Genomic DNA, 20,506 nt, shown 5'->3' on the forward strand with positions numbered 1-20,506 from the left:
TTGTTCAAGCTGCAGTTTAGAGAATAATCCTAACCCTTCCTTTCTCCCTGTGGTCTGGAGCTTTGATAAGTAAGGAGAAATAATCTTCTTGATTTAATCCAGTACGCTAGTGAGACTAGGAAAAGCAATCACGTGAGTGATAACACAGGGCATAGTTTCATGAGCAGGTGATGCATTTTATCTTTCAGGCAGCAGTTGGGTGACTGACTTGGTCTCGTGCAGCAGCTATCACTGGCATCCGTGATAATTGCATTGTATTTAATGGAACAAGATAAGGGCATTGGTGGAGACATAGGGAAGCACTTAGACTTCTAGGAGTAAGAATCAGGATGTTGGATGGGCTTTAAATAAAAATGTAGGCTTTAATAGTTTGGTTCTGTCGCTACACACAACAGCATCCACAGTCTTCCTCAAACATTGCATGTATCAAAAGAACTGTGATGGAAACATGGCCTTGTGCTTTAGATGATAATTATTTTAACCTGGCAGTCACATGCAAAAATGTTCCTGTGAACATTCAAGGTTCTCCTGGATTCTCTTTTTAACTGTGGATTGTTTGGGACGGGGTTTGCAGATTCTGGTCTGGGAACTATAATCCTCTGGGATCAAGGGGATTTCTAGGCCTTGGCCAAGTACATTGGCTGAAACCTCCACGTTTTCCACTTGAGTTGCAGCTCCACCAATTTGCACTATTCTGACATTCAGGGGCAGTTTTAGAAGGCACTTGTTAGGTGGCACAGAGGCCTGCGGTTAAGAAAGGGGACTGCTGAGCATTTGCTACCTCGCCATGCCTTGCACTCCTCCTTCCGGCAACTTCTGAAGCTAAGCTGGTGCCGGACATATTGTGCTGCTTTCCTTTGGACCGCATCAGCGAGGCCCAAGCTCTTGTCATGTGGGCCACCCAGGACCTCCATACACTCTGCCCAGGTTTGCTTCCCAGGAAGGTCACTTTACTGCCGCTAGTGCAGCAGTTTGACTTCACCCCCAGAGGCACACTCCATTGGATGGATGCAAACAACGAAGGTCTTTGGTATTGGGAAGGTGGTGTATCTTCGAGTCACGGTGAACAAGTCCTGTTTCTTCACAGACAAACAGCATGTGCTTTACGAGGAAAACGTCTTGCGTCCGGCGGCGCTTTCGAGAATTCGTGTGGCTTCGCCAGAGACTTCAAAGTAACGCAGCGCTAATGTGAGTCAATGTCCAAATGTTTCTGAAACTCGCTTTATTAAAGCGTACACCTAGCCTTTTCCCTCTCCCAGAGGGTAGGTTAAAAACCTCATTCTTTTTCTGAAAGAGGAATAGGAAATATAGCCTTGATCTAGCGCTGTGGGAGAGAAGAAGCGCTTGATCTTTCTTGCCTCCTTCTCAGGACCGGCCCTACTAATAGACAGAGTGAAGCAGCTCCCTCAGCACAGGAGATGTTGGGGTGGAGGAATGGCAATAAAATGCTAGAGGCTGTGCTGTGTGTGGCACTTGCCTTGCCCCCTAGCCTGCTTCCCTCAGGGCAATGAAGGGCGTGCTCTGTTTCCAGTGTTGAAATAAGATTCAGATGCCAGTTCAGTTGGCTATTGCATGCAGGATGTGCAGGGCTTTTCCTTGTCCTTTGCCTTGGGCAGCAAAATATCTTGGACCAACCCTGCACCAATAATCAGTGTTATATGATTGCAGGGTAGGGAACGTGGAGAAGAGGGAGGCAAAGGCTTCCATTCAGACCATCCCTGTAGTACCTCTGCCTTTCCCAAGTCTCTTGTGCTATTAATAATATCCTGTATTATTTATGAAGTCCTTGACGTTTTGCTAAGTGCTGTGCAAGGTAAAGGATGCTGAACGTTTTGCTAAGTGCCTGGCAAATAATTAAAACAGACAGGCCTCTGCCAGAGCAACTTAACATTTTTTTTTTACATGGCACAAAGGAAGGAGAACATTTTGTGGACGAGGGACAGAGGAAGCTACAACATCAGTCATATATGAGAAGGATACCCACCCGTTCAGCAATGCACATGCAATTCCAGTTTAATGTGGGTACTGTGGTGTAAACCACTGAGCCTTGGGCTTGCCGATCAGAAGGTCGGCAGTTAGAATCCCCGCGACAGGGGGATTGTTCTGTCCCAGCTCCTGCCAACCTAGCAGTTCGAAAGCACGCCGGTGCAAGTAGATAAATAGGTACCACTCTGGCGGGAAGATAAACAGTGTTTCCGTGCGCTGCTCTGGTTTCGCCTAAGCGGCTTAGTCATGCTGGTCACATGACCCGGGAAAACTGTCTGCGGACAAATGCTGGCTCCCTCGGCCAGTAAAGCGAAATGAGTGTCGCAACCCCAGAGTCGTCTGTGACTGGACTTAGCTGTCAGGGGTCCTTTACCTTTTAATCATGAACAAGCTGTGATTTTTCATTCTCATTTGCTGGCCATAGTTTGTCAATTCAGACATCGCACCAAGCCATAGCTGAGCTCTCTTAACTATGGCTTTGTGTGCTGTCTGAATCGAGCTACTGTTCTTAGGAAGCTGGCTTTGGTCATCGCACAGATAGCACGTTCAGAACACTCCTCGCTCGGTGAAACTATGGTCTTGAAAGCACATATGGCCACCACATCATGGAAGCCAAGAGGTCTGGGTCAGTGCCTGCATGGGACATGCCTGGGAACCAAACCTATGTCACCTTGTTTTCCAAGATGAAAGAAAGCTGAGATAGCGATGTAAAAAAAATCCCCTAATTGCTGAGGGAGGGAGGGAGGGAGGAGTAAAGGATAGGAGAGATACCACCATCTAACACTTCATGTATCAAATGAAGGAGAGTGTAGTAGCCCATGGAAGCTGTTGGTGCAGTGTTAATCAGCTAATATTAGCTTGCCCTCAAACGGTTCATAGCTTTTGCCACAACAAGCGAACATGGCTGCAACTCTGAAGTTTGCTGTCAAAGTGTGTGGCTATTAGCTTTGCCAGGTGTTAAGTCGTTGCCCATAGAAATCCCAAGTCAGTACAGTGGTGCCCCGCAAGACGAACGCCTCGCAAGACGGAAAACCCGCTAGACAAAAGGGTTTTCCGTTTTGGAGGCGCTTCGCAAAACGAATTTCCCTATGGGCTTGCTTCGCAAGACGAGTTCCTGCGGGGTTTTTTCCCTTTCCCCTCCTTTTCCTAAGCCGCTAAGCCACTTATCAGCTGATCCACTGATAAGCTGCTTAACAGCTGATCGCTAAAAGCCACTAAGCCGCTAATAGCGCTAATCCACTAAGCTGTCAATGGGCTTGCTTCACAAGACGAAAAAACCTCTAGACGAAGAGCCTCACGGAACGGATTAATTTCGTCTTGCGAGGCACCACTGTATTGTTTCATTTTTCTCCATCTCAGTTCAGCAATCCTTTTAACCAGTGCTATTTATCTAGAAAAGAAGGTGTTCACTGGGAACGCCTCCCTTGTTCTCTTATAATGGCAACGGCGCCCACCTAAGAGGTGCTGAAACTTGAGTTCCGGCTGAAAAAAAAGCCCTGCTTTTAACAAACCAACAAAAGCATTTTTATCCATGTTTGTCATTTTGGGCTACTCACGCTTTCTGGTTTGTGTGTGTGTTTTAAAGACAACTGCCAGAACTTCCAGCCCGAACGCCCTTTTTCAACACCAATAACCCCCAACACGTGGACCAGCGCCGACAAGGCTTGCAGCAGTTCCTCCAAAAGTGAGTGCGCTTGTTTCTTCTTCTTCCCGTTTGGTGGTTTTCTTGTTTTAATGAGGTCATTAATTTCCGGGGCCCTCATCCCTTGTACACGACAGCCACCTTGTGGCCACAGTTGTGCATTTGCACAAGCTCCCAGGTAAGGGGCTGCATAATGTAGCTGAGATGCTGAGCACACTCTGTTTCCATTCCTGTAACGTTTTGTTTACTCTGGGATCCCCTCCCCCTTTTACCCTTTGAAGCAGCATTGCGTGTATGTATGTTTTTCTTGAAATGTGATACGGTGAAGGAACTAAATTGCCACTCTCTGGTGCAAGCTCAACAGACGTAAAATAGGCAAGAGGCTTAAATTGTCCTTTTTTGCAGCACAAAGAATATTAAAGCCTTACTTAAATAAAGAGGCAGCGTATGTATTGTGTTTGGTACTGTATTGTGTTCGGTATTTATTGTGTTGTGATTAGGATTGCAGCATCAATGGGAGTTTCACGGCAATAATTGCTCTTTTTTAAATATTAATTTTTATTAGTTTTCCACATTTTAACAAATCCATCCAAATTATTTAAATTTAATATATTCCCCCCCCAAATAGGTTTCCCACTCCCGTTACAAAGATATATGTCTATTACATTCCTGATGTTATTGCGTCATTCTTCTTTAATCACCTTCTCAACCTTCTATTATAATTGCTTTTTTAATGTACCTGCAAATTAGAAGCATACTCCTCAGATTTCATAAGAACATAAGGCAAACGTGCTGGATCAGGCCAGTAGCCCATCCAGTCTAGCATCCTGTTCTCACAGTAGCCGACCGGATGCCTGTGGGAAACCGCCAAGCAGGACCCGAACACAAGACCCACACTCTCCTCTTCTGTGGCTTCCAGCCAGTGGTATTCAGAACCGTTGCTGGCTCTGATTGTGGAGGCAGAGCCAAGCCATCATTGGTTGTAGCCATTGAAAGCTTTATTCTGTATGATTTTGTCCAACATTGCCTCCTGTGGCAATGAGTTCCACAGCTCAACTATACACTGTGTGAAGCTGTACTCTCAGTTCTGAATCTTCCATCCTGCAGCTTCCTTGGCTTTCCTTGAGTTCCAGGGTTGTGAGAGAGGGAGAAAAACTCTTCTCTGGCCTCCTTCTGCATGCAGGCATAATGTTATACAGGTCTATTGTGTTAACTTCTCTAAACCAGTGTTTCCCAAACTGGGGCTTCCAGCTGTTTCTGGACTACAGTTCCCATCATCCCCGACCACTGGTCTTGCTAGCTAGAGGTGATGGGAGTTGTAGTCCAAAGAACAGCTGGAGACCCAAGTTTCCTGAGCTCTAAACTGAGAAATCCCCAATGGTGCAAGCTTTTTTCATAGGGGGATTGCTCCATCTCTGTGATCATTTTGGTTGTGTCCAGCAAGCATGCGGCTGCTGTCGAACCTTCTCCTTTGGAATGGTGAAATCGATTAGTAACCCTCTTGAAAATCAGTGGTGCCACCGTGGTTGGACTTGGGGCAGACGTCTAGGGCTCTGCTCAACAGAGCTGCTTAACGCTGTAAGACCATTAAGTCCACAGTGGTCCTAATGGTCACATCCTATCTACAGGCTTCCTCTACAGTGGCCATCTGTTTGGCCACTGAGAGAATGGGATGCTGGCAGGGCCAGATTTAGCTTTGATGAGGCCCTAAGCTACTGAAGGTAATGGAGCCCTTTATATGTCCACCTGTCCTTTGTCACAAATTGTCGCTGTTTTTTGTGTTGAATATATGCTACATGGTAATTTATGGACCTAATAGGTATCTCAAGCCATTTGCACATAACAAAGTAGTATTTTATCAAAGTAATTGTTGAACTTACATTTTGGAAATGCACATCCAGGTTTTTTTCCCTTTAAATTTTTTTGGGCCCCCCAAGAGAGCGGGGCCCTAAGCTATAGCTTGTTTAGCTTATACATACATCCGGCACCAGAGCTCCCCATATGTTCTTATATAAAATTACGACGATTGTAAATGCATTCGCCAACCCCTGTTCACATGAACAATCCATTATTGATGGCCGTTCAGCAGTTTAAAAGAATCTTGTTCAGGTCTATGGGCCAACACTTTTTTCAGCTGTAAAAACAATCCTATTCTAATACAGTGGAACCTTGGTTCTCGAACTCAATCCATCCCAGGAGTCTGTACGACTCCTGAAACCATTCGAAAACCAAGGCACAGCTTCTTATTGGCTACAGAAGCCTCCTGCACTCAAGCGGAAGCAGCTTCAGGTGTTCGGCTTCCGAAAATGTTTGAAAACCAGAACACTTCTGGATTTTCAGCGTTCGGGAGCCAAAACGTACGAGTACCAAGGCATTCGAGAACAAAGGTACGACTGTATTGTATTATTGGTATTAGAGGCTGTGAATAGCACTGTCTTGTCATAATGCTATATAACTACACTCATTTTTTTTTCCTATTGGCATGCTCAAAACAGTTTATTTTTGCCAAAATAAACCTCATTTCATATTTGATCCCCTGTCCCCTCCACACCTTTAGCTTCTATCCTGTCCCATAAAGCTTCCCATAATTTTTCTTCACCGCAGTGAGATTACCTAGGAAAGATCCAGCGAGGGAGAGCCCTGATGTACTTTCATTGCCTGCAGCTGCCATTTTTTACTGGCGCAGAGGACTCTTATTCATAAGCAGGATTTATAATGTCTGGGAGAAACAGCTAGGATTATAGCTCCTGTTACAGTGTTTATACAAGCATTCCCTTCCATCCTGTGGCCACATAAACATCAGTGCGCTGATCGTCTGATGGAGGATCTGCCTTGGGGTGTCGCAAACTGGAAAGGCTGGGGAATCCCCCATCTGTGCAATGTGTAGTGAGGGGTGTGGGATCCTGAATTTATATTCCTTGGCTCGTGGGTTGAGCAGGAAGATGGAAGAGGAGAGAGTTGCATTGTGTAATGGAGCATAATTCATAAATAAGGGATTCCCAGCCTTTCCAAGGTGCAAATTCCCTGGAAAGGGAAGAAATGCTCAAAATAAACATACCAATTTTAGCCCAGAGATATAAGAGAACTACTACAGCCAACAGGAAAATTGAAAGCACGTTCCTAAATTAGAATTAAGAAGCCTCACTCACATAAGAATAGCCTCTGAATTGCATAATGCAATTATGTGGCCTTCTTGGGCACCCAAATTGTGCCACTTTTGAGATCAGGACCTCCGCCCCATCTAAATTTCCTGCTCACAAGCCATTTCTCCACCCACAAAACCCTTTTTCCAGTGCCACAGTCAACTGAGGGCCACAAAACACCCCTGGATTTACCCTAGGGGCCATCAATTGCTCACCCCTAGAAATACGTACAAGACTGAATAGCATTAGGGATACCTGTATTCGTGAGACAACTATGTAGACTGGTTTTTCTACAGTGAATATAGCTTTAAATTATTGTGCGGGGTTGGATCAAATGTTCCCACGGTTGAGGTTTGCGGGCTTGTGGACAGAGGTTCCCTGCTTGCCAAAGGTCCCTGGTTTCAATCCCTGCCCCCTGCCTGGACCCCTGAGGAGACAGAAGAACTAAATGGGTAGAACGGCAGCTCCTTATGTTTCAGAGGAGCTAAAGGTGTTCAGAGGCCTGCAGCTTTCCTGGCGAGTGGAATCTGAACATGCCCTGCCCAGAATCTTGAGAGAAGGGGCAGAGCATGTCCCTCAACATTGGACATGCTCTGTTCTCCTACTTTGAAAATCTAAACCAGAGGCGGTTTTTTTATTAAAGTGAACGAGCAGGCGCTCCCAATTAATTAATTTTTATGCGCAGGCTTTTTGTCTCTCTCTGCAGAGCCAGCGCAGCACCGACATAAAACGGTCTGCAGCTTTTATAAATAGCCGTGGCTGTTTCGGTGCCAGAAGCTGCTTATGGCCTGAATCTCTGGAAACACGGAGGAGGGCAGCAAAAAAGCAGCCTAGGGTTCGAGTTCCAACTTTCTGTGCCCCCCTCCCCCCGCATCTGAGGAGAGGGAGGAGAGGGAGAGTTTCCTGACGAGAATGTATGCCAAACCTTAAGTCCAGGCCCCACACAAATTTCTGTTGATACTGTCTGACTAGGATGGTACATCTACCCTCCTTTAACAGATGCACAGTCTATGAAGTAGTCGACAGTGTGAACTCTGGCCTCTTATGGGGGTCATCTCCATTTATTGGAGCAAATGAAAGGAAACTGCCCTTCCTAAGGGAAGGGGATGAAAGAAGATCCCCCCCCCACACCACCACCAATGTTGTGGAAGCTTAGGTAGGCCCAGCGCTGCTCTCTGTGGCACGATTATACTTCCTGCTGCCTGCTGGCATGGGAGAGAGGGCAGAGGAGCAAGCCAAGAATACCTGTTGCCAGAGGCAAAACTAGGCTTTACTCCCCCCCCCCAAAAAAAAACATTTCTGTACACACACACACACACACACAGAGAGAGAGAGAGAGAGAGAGAGAGAGGCTCAAGGGTGCTCCTCTGGAGGTTTCACCTGGGCAACCCCCCCCCCCCCATTACGGCGCTGCCCATTGCTGAGAGTGACAACAGTTTTTTTTTTAATGTACCAGATTTTCTGCAGAAAGAGTGAGTCCGCATAACATAGGGGGTTGTGGAATGTGTGCTGGAATTTAATGCCCACAACATCATGGGGACAGGGCCAGATTTAGGTTTGATGAGGCCCTAAGCCAGGCTTCCTCAACCTCGGCCCTCCAGGTATTTTTGAGACTACAGTTCCCATCATCCCTGACCACTGGTCCTGCTAGCTAGGGATCATGGGAGTTGTAGGCCAAAAACATCTGGAGGACCGAGGTTGAGGAAGCAAATTGTCACTGTTTTTTGTGTTGAATATATGCTATACCGTAATTTATGGACCTAATAGGTCCATACACAATGCAAAACACTGTTGCTGTATGTAGGTTTTATTTTATTTGTTTTTTATCTTTTATTTTGGAAATATACACCCAGTTTTTCCCTCTTTAAACTTTTTTGTGGCCCCCCAAGAGAGTGGGGCCCTAAGCTATAGCTTGTTTAGCTTCTACGTAAATTTGGCACTGCATGGGGATACTGTTTCATAAATCGGGGTCCTGCAGTCAGAACCCCTCTGCAAACACCCTTTCTTGGATTTCTTGCTATTAACCACCTCAGGGAAAAATTTGGATTTTAAAACAAAAATGGCAGTAACCCAAATTCTCCCCTAAACTATAAGGATTGCTGTTATTGTTTTCTTTCCATGAGATAACTATGAAAGAATGCATTTGTAAATGCAACAAAACCAAGAAGGGGTTTTCCAGTGTCGGCAACAAAATGACAAAGTCACAGGAAACAATTAAGATATTAAGTGGAACAAGCCAACAGAAACAAAACCTACCATGGCCACTATATAATAACAAACAAGGTACACTGTGTACAAGACACTGGAATGATCCAAACAGTACACTCCAAATAGAAAACAAATCAATTCTCCAATAAATATGAAATGAAACTTCCAGAACTGGAAGTCGTTTCATGCTTTTTCAACCAATGGCTGCTAAGAACCCCTTATTCTCAGTAGAGCATGAGACCCTTGATCTAAGGGTTGTGGGTTCGAGAACCATGCAGGGCCAAAGTTTCTTGCGTCGCAGGGGATTGGACTAGATGACATGTGGGGCCTTCCAACTCTACAGTTCTAGGATTGCCTCAATTCTCTGGAAGAATTTTTCTCTCTCTTTCTAGGTGGTGTCAGTACAATAGACCCTGAAAACATACATGTAATTTGTATGCTACCTTTTGTCTACACATGGAAAACTCATTTCAGTTTTCAATTTTGTTAAAAATATTCTTTTATTATTATTTTTTGCATTTATTTATTTTTTAGTAAACTTTATTGTAGCCTCCGTTTCGCGAAGATTCCTGCTGAAACGTCTATGTGTGTGCATTCAATAGAGGGCACCAGAACACAGGCTGTGTTTGCTTGTTTCTGCGGTCTTGTTTCGCCTCCTCCTCCTCCGCTCCCTCCCTCCCTTCCGCTGCCTTCACATCGTAATATGATGTAAATGGGCTGAGTAAATTTGTTGAAAACAAAATCAGAGTGTTAACCTTCTGCACACATGCAGGCCTGCATCTGTCACTATATTGGGTTACAGAAGATACAGGAAATCTTTAGTTAGGATTAAGTTGCGCTGCTCAGCCATATGCTCTCCTCCAACAGAACAGTGTGTAATAAACCTAATAAAATCATGTTGAAAAGAACCAGATTTTGGCCTCTGTCCAAACAAGACCAACCACATGTTTTGCCTTTATTAAAACATACTTGTTTTTAGCTTGGGGAGGAGGAATTCATTCTGATTCGCGCATCCTGAGCCCTCTGCGGATGGTCTAAAAGCAAACATCGCAGAGATTACTTTATGCACAAACTGTTCTTTGGAGGAGCCAAAATGTGGGTTTAGGCTCCCATTCCAGCAGAGATTAGGATCTTAAAAGCCTCTTTGTATGCAAATGCTCCAAGCTTCATGTGAGCCAGGATCTTGACCCACAAATATAAGAAGCAACAGAGAGTGCCTCTGAGCATGCGCAGACTGGTCTTCCCTTCCACCACTAGGTAGGGAAGAGTGCGGCCACTAAGCAGGCCTCAGGCCCTTCATGGGTCCATACAGGTGTAGACGAAAATGTAATATCTGTAAAACCCTTTGATTGTATCCCACTTTAATAAGAGCATTGAAGCCTCGTATAAATATTTGTTGTTCTGTAAATTCAGGTGTTCTGCAGGTGTTGCTATTTTGGATTTGGCTGGTAACGTCAAACTGCAGTGTGAAAATTTAGCCCTCTTTCTCCCTGTCTCTTGCCCTGGGGTGTTTTCCTTGAAAGATACTCTGTTCCCATCAGCCAGTTTTTTTTTTTTAAAAAAGGTAAAGTACCCTTGGACAGTTGCGTCCAGTCAAAGGGAACTATGGGGTGCGGTGCTCATCTTGCTTTCAGACCAAGGAAGCCGGCGTTTGTCCACAGACAGCTTTCTGGGTCATGTGGCTAGTATGACTAAACTGCTTCTGGCGCAATGGGACACCATGACAGAAACCAGAGTGCACGGAAACCCCATTTACCTTCCCGCTGCAGTGGTACCTAGTTATCTACTTGCACTGGTGTGCTTTAGAACTGCTAGGTTGGCAGGAGCTGGGACAGAGCAATGGGAGCGCACTCCGTTGCGAGGATTTGAACCACCAACCTTCTGATTGGAGAGGCTCAGTGGCTTAGACCACAGTTTAGATAACCCCCTTTGTGCTGATAGAATGCAGGAGAATTGACTGCGTTGGCTATCCCTGCCAACCCTCACTGCTGATATAAAGGGTGGTCATTTCTCCCACCTTGTATGCATGCCAAAGGAGGGCTATACATGTAGAGACCCTCCAGGCAAAGGGGAGATCCTGACTGGGCCTGGATCTCCCCTCAGATGTGCCTACAGTAGCATGCATGCAGAACCCCTTCTCGCATGTGCTGTGTCCCTCTCAAGATATGAGGCAGGCAAGCAAGACATTTACATCTACTTGTGGTTAGCTCTGCAGCAAGCCTGCAACTTAGGATCCTAGATTTGTAGAGTTGTAAGGGACCCAAGGGTCATCTAGTCCAGTCCCCTGCAATGCAGGAATCTTTTGCCCAATGTGGGCCTCCAACTCCCTAGTGCTGGGCATCATATATTACCCAAAACTGGTTTGAAGTCTATACTGTGATACTGGTTTCATAATTTTGGACCTGGAAATATATTGGAAAACATGGTTGGGGTGTGTGTGTGTGTGTGTGTGTGTGTGTGTGTGTGTGTGTGTGTACCCGCTAAGCAAAAATCACAATGCGGAAAAACTCTGAAGCCAGCCAATGCCTCTACATAACTCCATCCTTCACTCAGACATTGTGATATATCGGTATATCCTGATGTTTAGCTGGTGATATATAACAATGTTGAAAACCAGATATCGCCCAGCCCTAGGAACTGTGACCCTGAGATTAAGAGTCTGATGCTTTACTGACTGAGCTATCCCAGCATTTAACTTGTGCACATTTAGATTTATGCGCCTGGCAATAATAATAAAAATAGGGCACAGGCATCCAGGAAAAAAGACTTTGGCAGTCCTTCCCACCATTGAACCCAAGGTCTTTTAAGGTGATTTTGACATTAGGCATGATTCCCAGAACATAACCCCCGGGGCTTGCTATACATTTCAAGTAGTAGACCCTCTTAATGCAAAAAATATTGGAGCCCCACGGTTTATTTCATAATAAAAAGCTTGGGGGAAAGATGATTTTAGGGCATGTGGGTGAACAAAACCCATATTTCAGTTCACAGGTTGACTCAGCATCGACATGTTTGCGCTGCCAAGTTCCTGTACCTGTTGTTTAAGGGGCGTCTTTCTGATTTATTATTTCTGGTCCCTTCACTTCTTTCATAACCTCCAGATGGCACTGTTAAGCAGAAAAGAGAATAACTGTAAAATAACGAGCCTAATGCAAAATAAAATTGGAAATTGAATTATAGCTATTGGGGTGGGGGCAGGGAGGGGGGGAAAGAAGGTAGCCTTGAGGTGCTGACCAACCTGTGCTTTTATCACTTCTGTTTGCTGTTCCCAAGTGTTAGATTACCAGCAAGTTAATAACAGGACTTCGTTGGTTCAAGGCTTAGCAGAATTGCACTGGACACGAAATAAAGCTAAAATGAATTTCTGTCCAATATCATTGACATTAGTGCTCATTACTTTTGTGGCGCAACGCCTCAAACCATCAAAAATCAATTTTAAAGATTACCGATTATTTTATAAAGAAAATAAAATACATTTCAAACAGCAACAAAGCAGTAACAGAGTATACTCTCATGAACAGTGACTTAGGTTTTAGTTGGGTGGCAAAATCAAACTACTTATAGCACCATTTTTTATTATTACAAAAAACAACAACACCCTGCTGAGAACTGAATTGCATGCATGCTGTATTCAAATGTCTTTTTTGTTACAAAACTCTGAATTTAAAAATAGGGATGTCAGCATGTTGTTTAAAAAAACCCTACGTTCTTCCTGATCTTGCAACAAATTTCGAAAGCAAACACTGATGATACTTTCCTTTTTAAAAAAACAAACAAACCAACGCTACTGCTTTTTTGTGTGAATTATGGTTTGAAGTCATAGAAGCTACTGAAGGCATCAAGAAAGGTTCCTGAGTTACGATTAAGACCTACTGAGTTTGATGGAAGAATTGAGCAAGCCGGTCCCTTTCTTCAATGTAAAATGCTTAACTTTGGCCACAATTTGATCCGTTGTTTATTAACAGAATTCAATATATTGCATGGCTTTAGATGTAAAGTGGTACCTCAGGTTACATACGCTTTAGGTTACAGACTCTGCTAACCCAGAAATAATGCTTCAGGTTAAGAACTCTGCTTCAGGATGAGAACAGAAATTGTGCTCTGGCGGCGCAGCAGCAGCAGGAGGCCCCATTAGCTAAAGTGGTGCTTCAGGTTAAGAACAGTTTCAGGTTAAGAATGGACCTCCAGAACGAATTAAGTACTAAACTCGAGGTACCACTGTACTGGAGTTAAGAAAAGTCATTCATACTCTATATACTATTTATGTATTTCAATTACACCTCACACTTTATCCAAGAGGCTCAAGTTTGTGTACGTGGTTCTCCCCCTTGTCATTTATCCCCAACAACCCTATGAGGTAGGCTAGACTGAGGCAACAACTAGTCCAAGGTCACCCAGTGAGCTTCATGGCTGAGTGAGGATTTGAACCCCCATTTCCTCGGGCCTAGTCCAACGCTAACCACTGCACCTCATAGTAAGTGGGGTATTTGGAGATTTGCTGTTATTTGGATAGTTGCGGGTAGAAAAAGGCTGCTTCACTCACTGTTAGGAGGGTAATAGCAAGACAGAGAATATTTGCTTAATTCTTCATATCTCCCCTGCCCTATTGCAGTTGGAAGCACTCAATAACGTGTGGCATATTGATGGCCAAAGGTATAGTTGCACTCTGAGCAGACCCACTGAAAACAACCGACTTAAAGTGAACCGTGACTTTTAAGTTTGGTCATCTTAATGGATCTGCTGTTGACTATAAGTGTCCTCTTTGGTTGCATTCCTAACTCCATTTACCTGTGGGTAAGCCCCATTGAATTCAGTAGGCCTTCCGAGTATACGTAGTTAGGATTGTGCTGTGCGCAAGATTTCGCCACAGGGCAATGAACCCTAATCCATTGGTGCTCATGGACAGCTGAAGTATATGCAGGGATTCTTAACCTGTCTGAATGCAGTATTTGAAATCTTTGTTTCAAATGGCACTTTGTTTCAAACGGCACTGAGTGGAGTGGGTGACCAGCCCCTTTTTTCCAGATAAATATATAGCCACCCCTGTTTTGTTTCAGGTAGACATAACTGATTTTGGCTTAACCATCTCATAATAATCTTCTTTAATCCTCATAATAATTAATACTGTAGATTTCCAGGCCTAGCCTATTTATTGACTCGATAGGCTTTTGCTCAAGACATATTATACTGTATCAAGTACTGGACCCTTCTGAGAGAAGATTTTAATAACATTGTCCAGTTTTAATGGCCAAATGACACTTGAGATAATCAGTATGTGCTTTTATGCTAACCTTCCGTGGGGCAGGCAGGGGATGGCTTTCGTTGGCCATATTGAACAAATGGTCCCTTAGAGAAAATTGTTTACTTTGATTGGTTTCAGAAATGAAAGTTGGGGGCTTGATGCTATGAACTATTTATTAAAACAGCTAAGCTTATCTGTGTAGTATTTTAAGGACCTAATTCTCCAGTTACTGGGAGCAGTCCACTTGCATTTTTAAAAATGTTTTGCAAAAACCAGATTAGTTGTGCCAGGGAGGGCGAGAATGCTGTTACTGTTTAATACAGCTTGTGCTAATTGCACATTTAGTTGAATTAAACATTTTATGCAGAATTGAGTGTTTTTTATTTTAAATGTGTGTATTGCAATTATATTTTAAAAAATCACTGAAATGTAAGGTTACCTTGCTCCAGCTTCCACAAATTACTTTCCCAACCTGTGTAACAGTAGATAATAATTACACATGGCATTCAATTTGTAGATATCTTTAAAATACATATTTTTTTGCATTTGCACATTAAATGATTTCTGTTTTACAAAGGCATTTGAAGGTCCAAATCTTACAGCGCCTTAGACTTCGTAATGTTTTTGATGTGTATACAAAGTAACTGATTCTGAACCAGTTTCCATAGTAGTATGTTATTTCAGCCCTTTCGCCCCAGCCAAAAAAGTAATTGATCCACATGGTAGTAGCAGATGGTTAAATGGAAAAAAATGTCCTTGGAATTATTCTTATAACAGATGTTCAAAACTATTAGTACCATGCTTTTATTCACCTAAAATTCCAAATAATTTATTAAAGAAAAGCACACATCCAACCATGCCAACATATATACTGGATTCAAAACTGTATTGGAAGTTAAGTTAAAAAATATTTTTAAAAGGAAGACAATGTTGAAAAAATGATCTTGGAAAGTGGTTCATTTTTTCTTCTTTATTTTCTTTAAAGGATTCTGCAGAATCCTCTTCTGCTTTCAGACAGTAGACTTCACCTCTTTGTACAAACCCAGCTGAACCCAGAGGACATTGAGGCATGTGTATCTGGGCACACGAAATATTCCGTTGAAGACGCAATCCACGAGTTTGCCTGTTTGAAACGACGCTTTCCTGTAGAAGACGAAGGGAGGAAAAAGGAGAATTATGCAGATTCTGATTCCGAAAGGTTACTTCCTTACATTTTGCTAAACATGCACATATGATAATAAACACAGTTCACTTTTGTTGTTGTTGATGCAGTGCTAAGATAATGAAAAAATTAATTGACTGAGATTTTATTGAGCTGTGACAGCTCATCATAGAAGTCTTCACATACACCTCCACACTGAATTAATGAATGCAGTAGAAATTCAATTATCTGCATTCTGATTATGTGAATTTCATTTAGTCAGACTTGAATTATTCGCGTTTAAATTATCTCGCTAAAAAAAATATCCAACTGCACTCCAAATGGCTAATTAAAAGTCCAAATTTCCTGTCTCTCTTTTGTGACTGGGGATAATTAAAGTTCTCCTCTGTTACTCAGGCTTTGAGTGTGTTGTGAAAACCAATTTCCTCTCTCTTCTTTCTCTCCCTCCCCCCCTTTTTTTTCCTCCGCAGTTCATCCTCAGGGCTTGGACACAGCAGTGATGATAACATTTCCCATGGATGTAAAGGAAGCACAGACACAGTTCCTGAAGAACCCTGAAATATCATTTATGTGTTGCCATCACTCAAATGACAGATACACGGCTTCTATCTTGGTCGAAAGTTACAGATGTCATAGACTGACCATGCACCCAACTCAAGACATATTATACTGTATCAAAACAGCCTGTTCATTTGCTATGTATGCATTTTGTAGCCTTTGTTATATTGAACGATACAAATACTGTCTGAACCACAACACCTAAATCAATGAGATTTCTTAATGTGATACTGTGGTGTTCACTGTAAGGGAAAGAAAAGGGGTGGGGTGGGGAAACCCTAGAATATCAACATTCTGGGAATCCACAAAATATATTTTTATCTGGCATTTTAAATGGTGATACTGTAGTGTTGACTACGTAACTCAGTTGCAATGCAGAAAACCAAAATGCCATTCAGTCACAAGGTAGCAGAGGACTAAATGACCAAATGGGTTTTCTGAAAAGTATGTTTCGTTATTAAGCTTTCACCTTGAAAGGGAACGCTTGGGTACAATGCTATATGGCCAGTTACAGGCCGCTTGAATTAAATAGGCTTGACAGTGCAGTTCTGTATATGTCTACTCAAAAGTAAGCCAGATTGAGTTCAGTTAGGCTTGCTCCCAGGCTGCAGTCCTGCAATCTACCTGGCAATAAACCCCAGCTGAGACATATATAGGATGGTGCTGTAATCCTTCCTAACCGTGGCAACAGGTCTTACTTTTGTTTGCGTGGCTAAGAAACACGTGTCTTGTGAAGAGGCCTATCATTAAAAAACCTGTGCTGTTACATGGATATCTATATATATTTACACTGAATGTTCTTGCAGGAGGATGAAGGAAGGGAACACGTTAACCAGCGATAACAGAAATAAACTTCTGGATGAAAGCTTACTGTATCACTGCAGATGTTTAAAGTATCTAGCTTGGCAGTGCCATAAATTAATTTGTGTATGTTTTGACAGCCTCACTATAACTTCACTGGCACTCCACCCAAAATTACATTTATTAGGAAATAAGTTGTGTTCAAATCTAGTGAGGCTGAAATCTTGTGACTACGTAACTGGGAGGAAACCTTCCTGAACTCTGTGACCCTTACTTCTGAGTAGTCAGGAATAGGATTACACTCCAGTTGTGTTTTAAGGACCAAGGTGACTTGGGGGAATGGGGAGGCCAGATAACTACCACGAGCCAATGATTTTTGTGTGCATGTGATGTCAGCATTTGCACAACGTAAACTTCATTAAGTGTCTTGCAGATATTTTTGTTGAACTGTACAAAAATATCCAGGGGCCCAATCACTGAAAGGGAGCTAGCAGCAAGATACATATTTAGGCTGCGGTTGGAAAAATAATAAATTAAATATACAGTGATTGGAATTGTTGCTGAAAAATTAGCAACAGACATTAAATAGGAAAACTGCAGCAGTGACTAAAATGAACTGGAAGGAGACATTGTTTACTTTTTAAAATGACATAGCTGTGCTCATTACTGTTAATTTGAAGCAATTTGTGCACTTTAGATTTAGTAGTCTGCGAAGATACCAAGCCTAAAAACCTCTCAACATCGATGTGATTGCACTTACTTGATATTTCCTCATTTGATATTTGATATTTAGTTATTTCAGCCTGAGCATCATTTCAGAGTTTATTCAGTCTCGAGTTTGGGATTTGTTATGGTCAGAGTGTTGTTTGCTTTATCACACATTGCACAAATTCACATTTTGTATTGTTACTGTGTATTAGTTGCTTCCTATACCTTGGACAGCTGCCTTTCACACTGTAACTGTGATTTTCTTTTTTTTGTACACCAAATATTAGTGAAACATTTACATGCTGACTCTTCTGTGTTCTACCTTTTTAATATGTGTAGAAAATGTTTGTATTTTGTCACATTTCAAAATAAAATAACCTGTAAGTATTTTATTCTTTATTTAAATTCAGGGTGCTGACTTGCTCCTGGCTAACATTTGTAGTGTGTTAATGATGAGATTTACTATAATATTTTGTTTTCTAATCATATATCATTAACATTCCCCCCTTTTAATGTCAATTAATTCCCAGATTTTAATTTTTTAATGCTTTCCCTTTTTGAGTACATTCAAAATATAAAGGAGAAAAAAATGTTATATTTCCAGAGTTTATATTTATCCATTATTTCATGCAGGCTAACAGCTCAAAAATATTTTTGTTCTTTGTCAGTATCTACTGGTAGTAGGAGCAATATTTTATTTTTATTTTTTATTTTACACTTTTTGGCATAATACACAACACCTTACAGAAAACATATTGCAACAAACGTATTTGGAACAACTCAGCTTTTGCAGGAAACAAGAAACAATACACAATTTTTCATTTTAATTAAACAGTTTAGAGTCTTTCCACACACACCCCAATGTAAATTTTAAAAAAGTACTCTGCTCCTTTGCTTCCTGGTAGTTATAAAAACATTAACCAAAAAAGGTGTTTTCCTTCATAGGAAACTAAGTGTTTTCACGCATAAAAGGAATACTTGCTTTAGCAATGCATCCAACTTTGCTTAAATTGTAAAGTGTCCCAATAGTTTAGGTTTTTTTTAGCAAAGGCTAAAAATCCAGACTTATGAGAGAGAAAATCAGCATTTATAAAATACCATATTGTTTCTCTCTCCTCCTTTTGAGTACACTGCATCTATAAAAACAATTCTATACACCCTCCTTCATTTATTTGAAAACGCTCAGAAGTGCTACTGCTTCTGTATATTATATTTTGTGCACTTTCTCTCTCTCTCATATTAATTTGATACAAACCCGAAACAATCAGACAGAATAGTTCCTTTTTCCTGAAATGTTACTCTTCCCTTAAAAATGGCTTCGCTCCCGTTCTACATCGAACAGCGAATACCAGATACACAACTACAAATAGGGCAGCGAGGGGAGGCTTAGAGAGGGTAAACACCGAGAGGGAGAGTATCCTTCTGAGAGGGTCTCGAACTTCCCAAAAGCAAAGTAACCCTTTCCCTGCTGGACTCCTGAGACTTCGAAACCAGGCGCGCATCCACAAACCCAACTTTCCCAAGTATTCGCTCCATCGCAGCGCTTTTCCAATAACTTTTCTTTTTCTTCTCACGGATTAGTTGCTGCTCCTCCTCCTCCAGGTGGATTTTTTTTTTTAAAAATGAAAAATAAAGATGGGACAGTTGACTTTCTTAGCAACACCCCTGTGTTGATTTCCAGCCCACCTTCCCAGTTCCCACTGCCTAACTTTTTGTTGCTGTTAAGGCACACAAACCCGCAAGGAAAAATCTCTCTACTAACCATCTGCCCGAGGACCCAAACGAGGACTGCCTTCGTTCTCAACAAGCCTCTCCATCCCGCCCCAAAGTCTTTGCTCCTCTGGCTACCACCTTGAGTAACAAGATTGCGGGTTCCTTACCTCCAAGGGCCTCGATCCACTCTTCCATCCCCCGCCTCCCCCTTCCAACCCACATGGCTGGACCTTTTTTTTCCTAACCCCCCCCCCCCCCCGCAGCAGCAGCAGCAGCAGCAGCAGCAAATGTTGCGCGCTGAAGTGCGGGCGTGTGCAGAGCGCTTGCTCAGCAGCAGCAGCAGTAGCAGCGCGCGCGCCCTCGCTCCCCTCCCGGGGACGCTGCTGCTGCTGCGTTCCGCGCGCCCTCCATGTGCCCAAGCGCTGCCGGAGGCTGGTTGTCGGGGAGGGAGACGGAGTGGGGGGGAGAGAGGAGGCTGCCGGCCTTGATCCCGTAACCCATAGCAACGGGCCAAATAAAAGACTAGCGGGGGTGGGGGGTGGGGGAGAGAAGACGGGAGAGAGTCAAGCTTCGTCTAGCTCATCCAGCGAGCCGGCAGATCAAAACACCAACCGATTATTTTGCTTATTGTTTTGATCTTCCGGCTCCGGTGATCCATAGCTTGCAGATTATAGCGTTTACAGGCGCGCGGGCACAAATGAAAATAAATATAGCGCGCGCCCGCGAGCACACAAAATCTATATGTTTGCGTGTTATATGTACAGTGCTTTCCCCCCCTAAAAGAATTACTCTCATTTTCCTATTGGTATTGAAATACTGCCCCTCAATGAGGCCAAACGTAGAATCACAAAATGTTTAGGGGTATTCGTCCCCCCCCCAGGAAAAAAACACTGTAATATGTATATACAGACACATGCATGCATATACATAGATACATAATAGCGTGCACGCAGACGCATAAAGAAATATACATAAGTATGTGTATACAGAGATATATACAGACATACATGCATAGGAATATACCTACATATGTATAGCGTGTGTTCTCTATATATGTATGTCTAGACACATAAATACATACATATAGTGTGTGCATGCTGTATGTATGCACACACACACACATTCATCTATGTACACGTGTACGTGTGGATGCGGATAGAGAGAAAGAAATTGGGCGTATGGACAAGTCGACAAACAAGACCTTAAAACATTACTACTGCAAGAACACACATATGCACACATATATTGATATGAGTGCGGGTGGGGGGTGTTTTTGCAAGCAGCAGCCATGCGATTCTAAGGCTTTCTCTCTCTGCTTGTCTGGCCTCCTGATTTCTTTCTCT

The 20,506-nt window shown here is 42.9% G+C and overlaps 1 protein-coding gene across 2 annotated transcripts in view; it reads left to right on the forward strand.

Moving 5' to 3' along the window:
* SNX10 (sorting nexin 10) overlaps nt 1-17,837 on the forward strand; it is a 47,993-nt gene extending 30,156 nt beyond the window's left edge. For both annotated transcript variants that reach the window (XM_083706111.1, XM_083706112.1), the window contains exons 5-8: nt 1,088-1,188; nt 3,572-3,670; nt 15,207-15,419; nt 15,854-17,837. In XM_083706111.1, coding sequence (XP_083562237.1) covers nt 1,088-1,188; nt 3,572-3,670; nt 15,207-15,419; nt 15,854-15,941 — 501 coding nt within the window. In that variant the 3' untranslated portion in view covers nt 15,942-17,837. The remainder of the gene's footprint in view (nt 1-1,087; nt 1,189-3,571; nt 3,671-15,206; nt 15,420-15,853) is intronic.
* The last annotated feature ends 2,669 nt before the right edge of the window (nt 17,838-20,506 follow it).

This window comes from Podarcis gaigeae, assembly GCF_964106915.1.
Source record: "Podarcis gaigeae genome assembly, chromosome: 12".
Lineage (NCBI taxonomy): Eukaryota > Metazoa > Chordata > Lepidosauria > Squamata > Lacertidae > Podarcis > Podarcis gaigeae.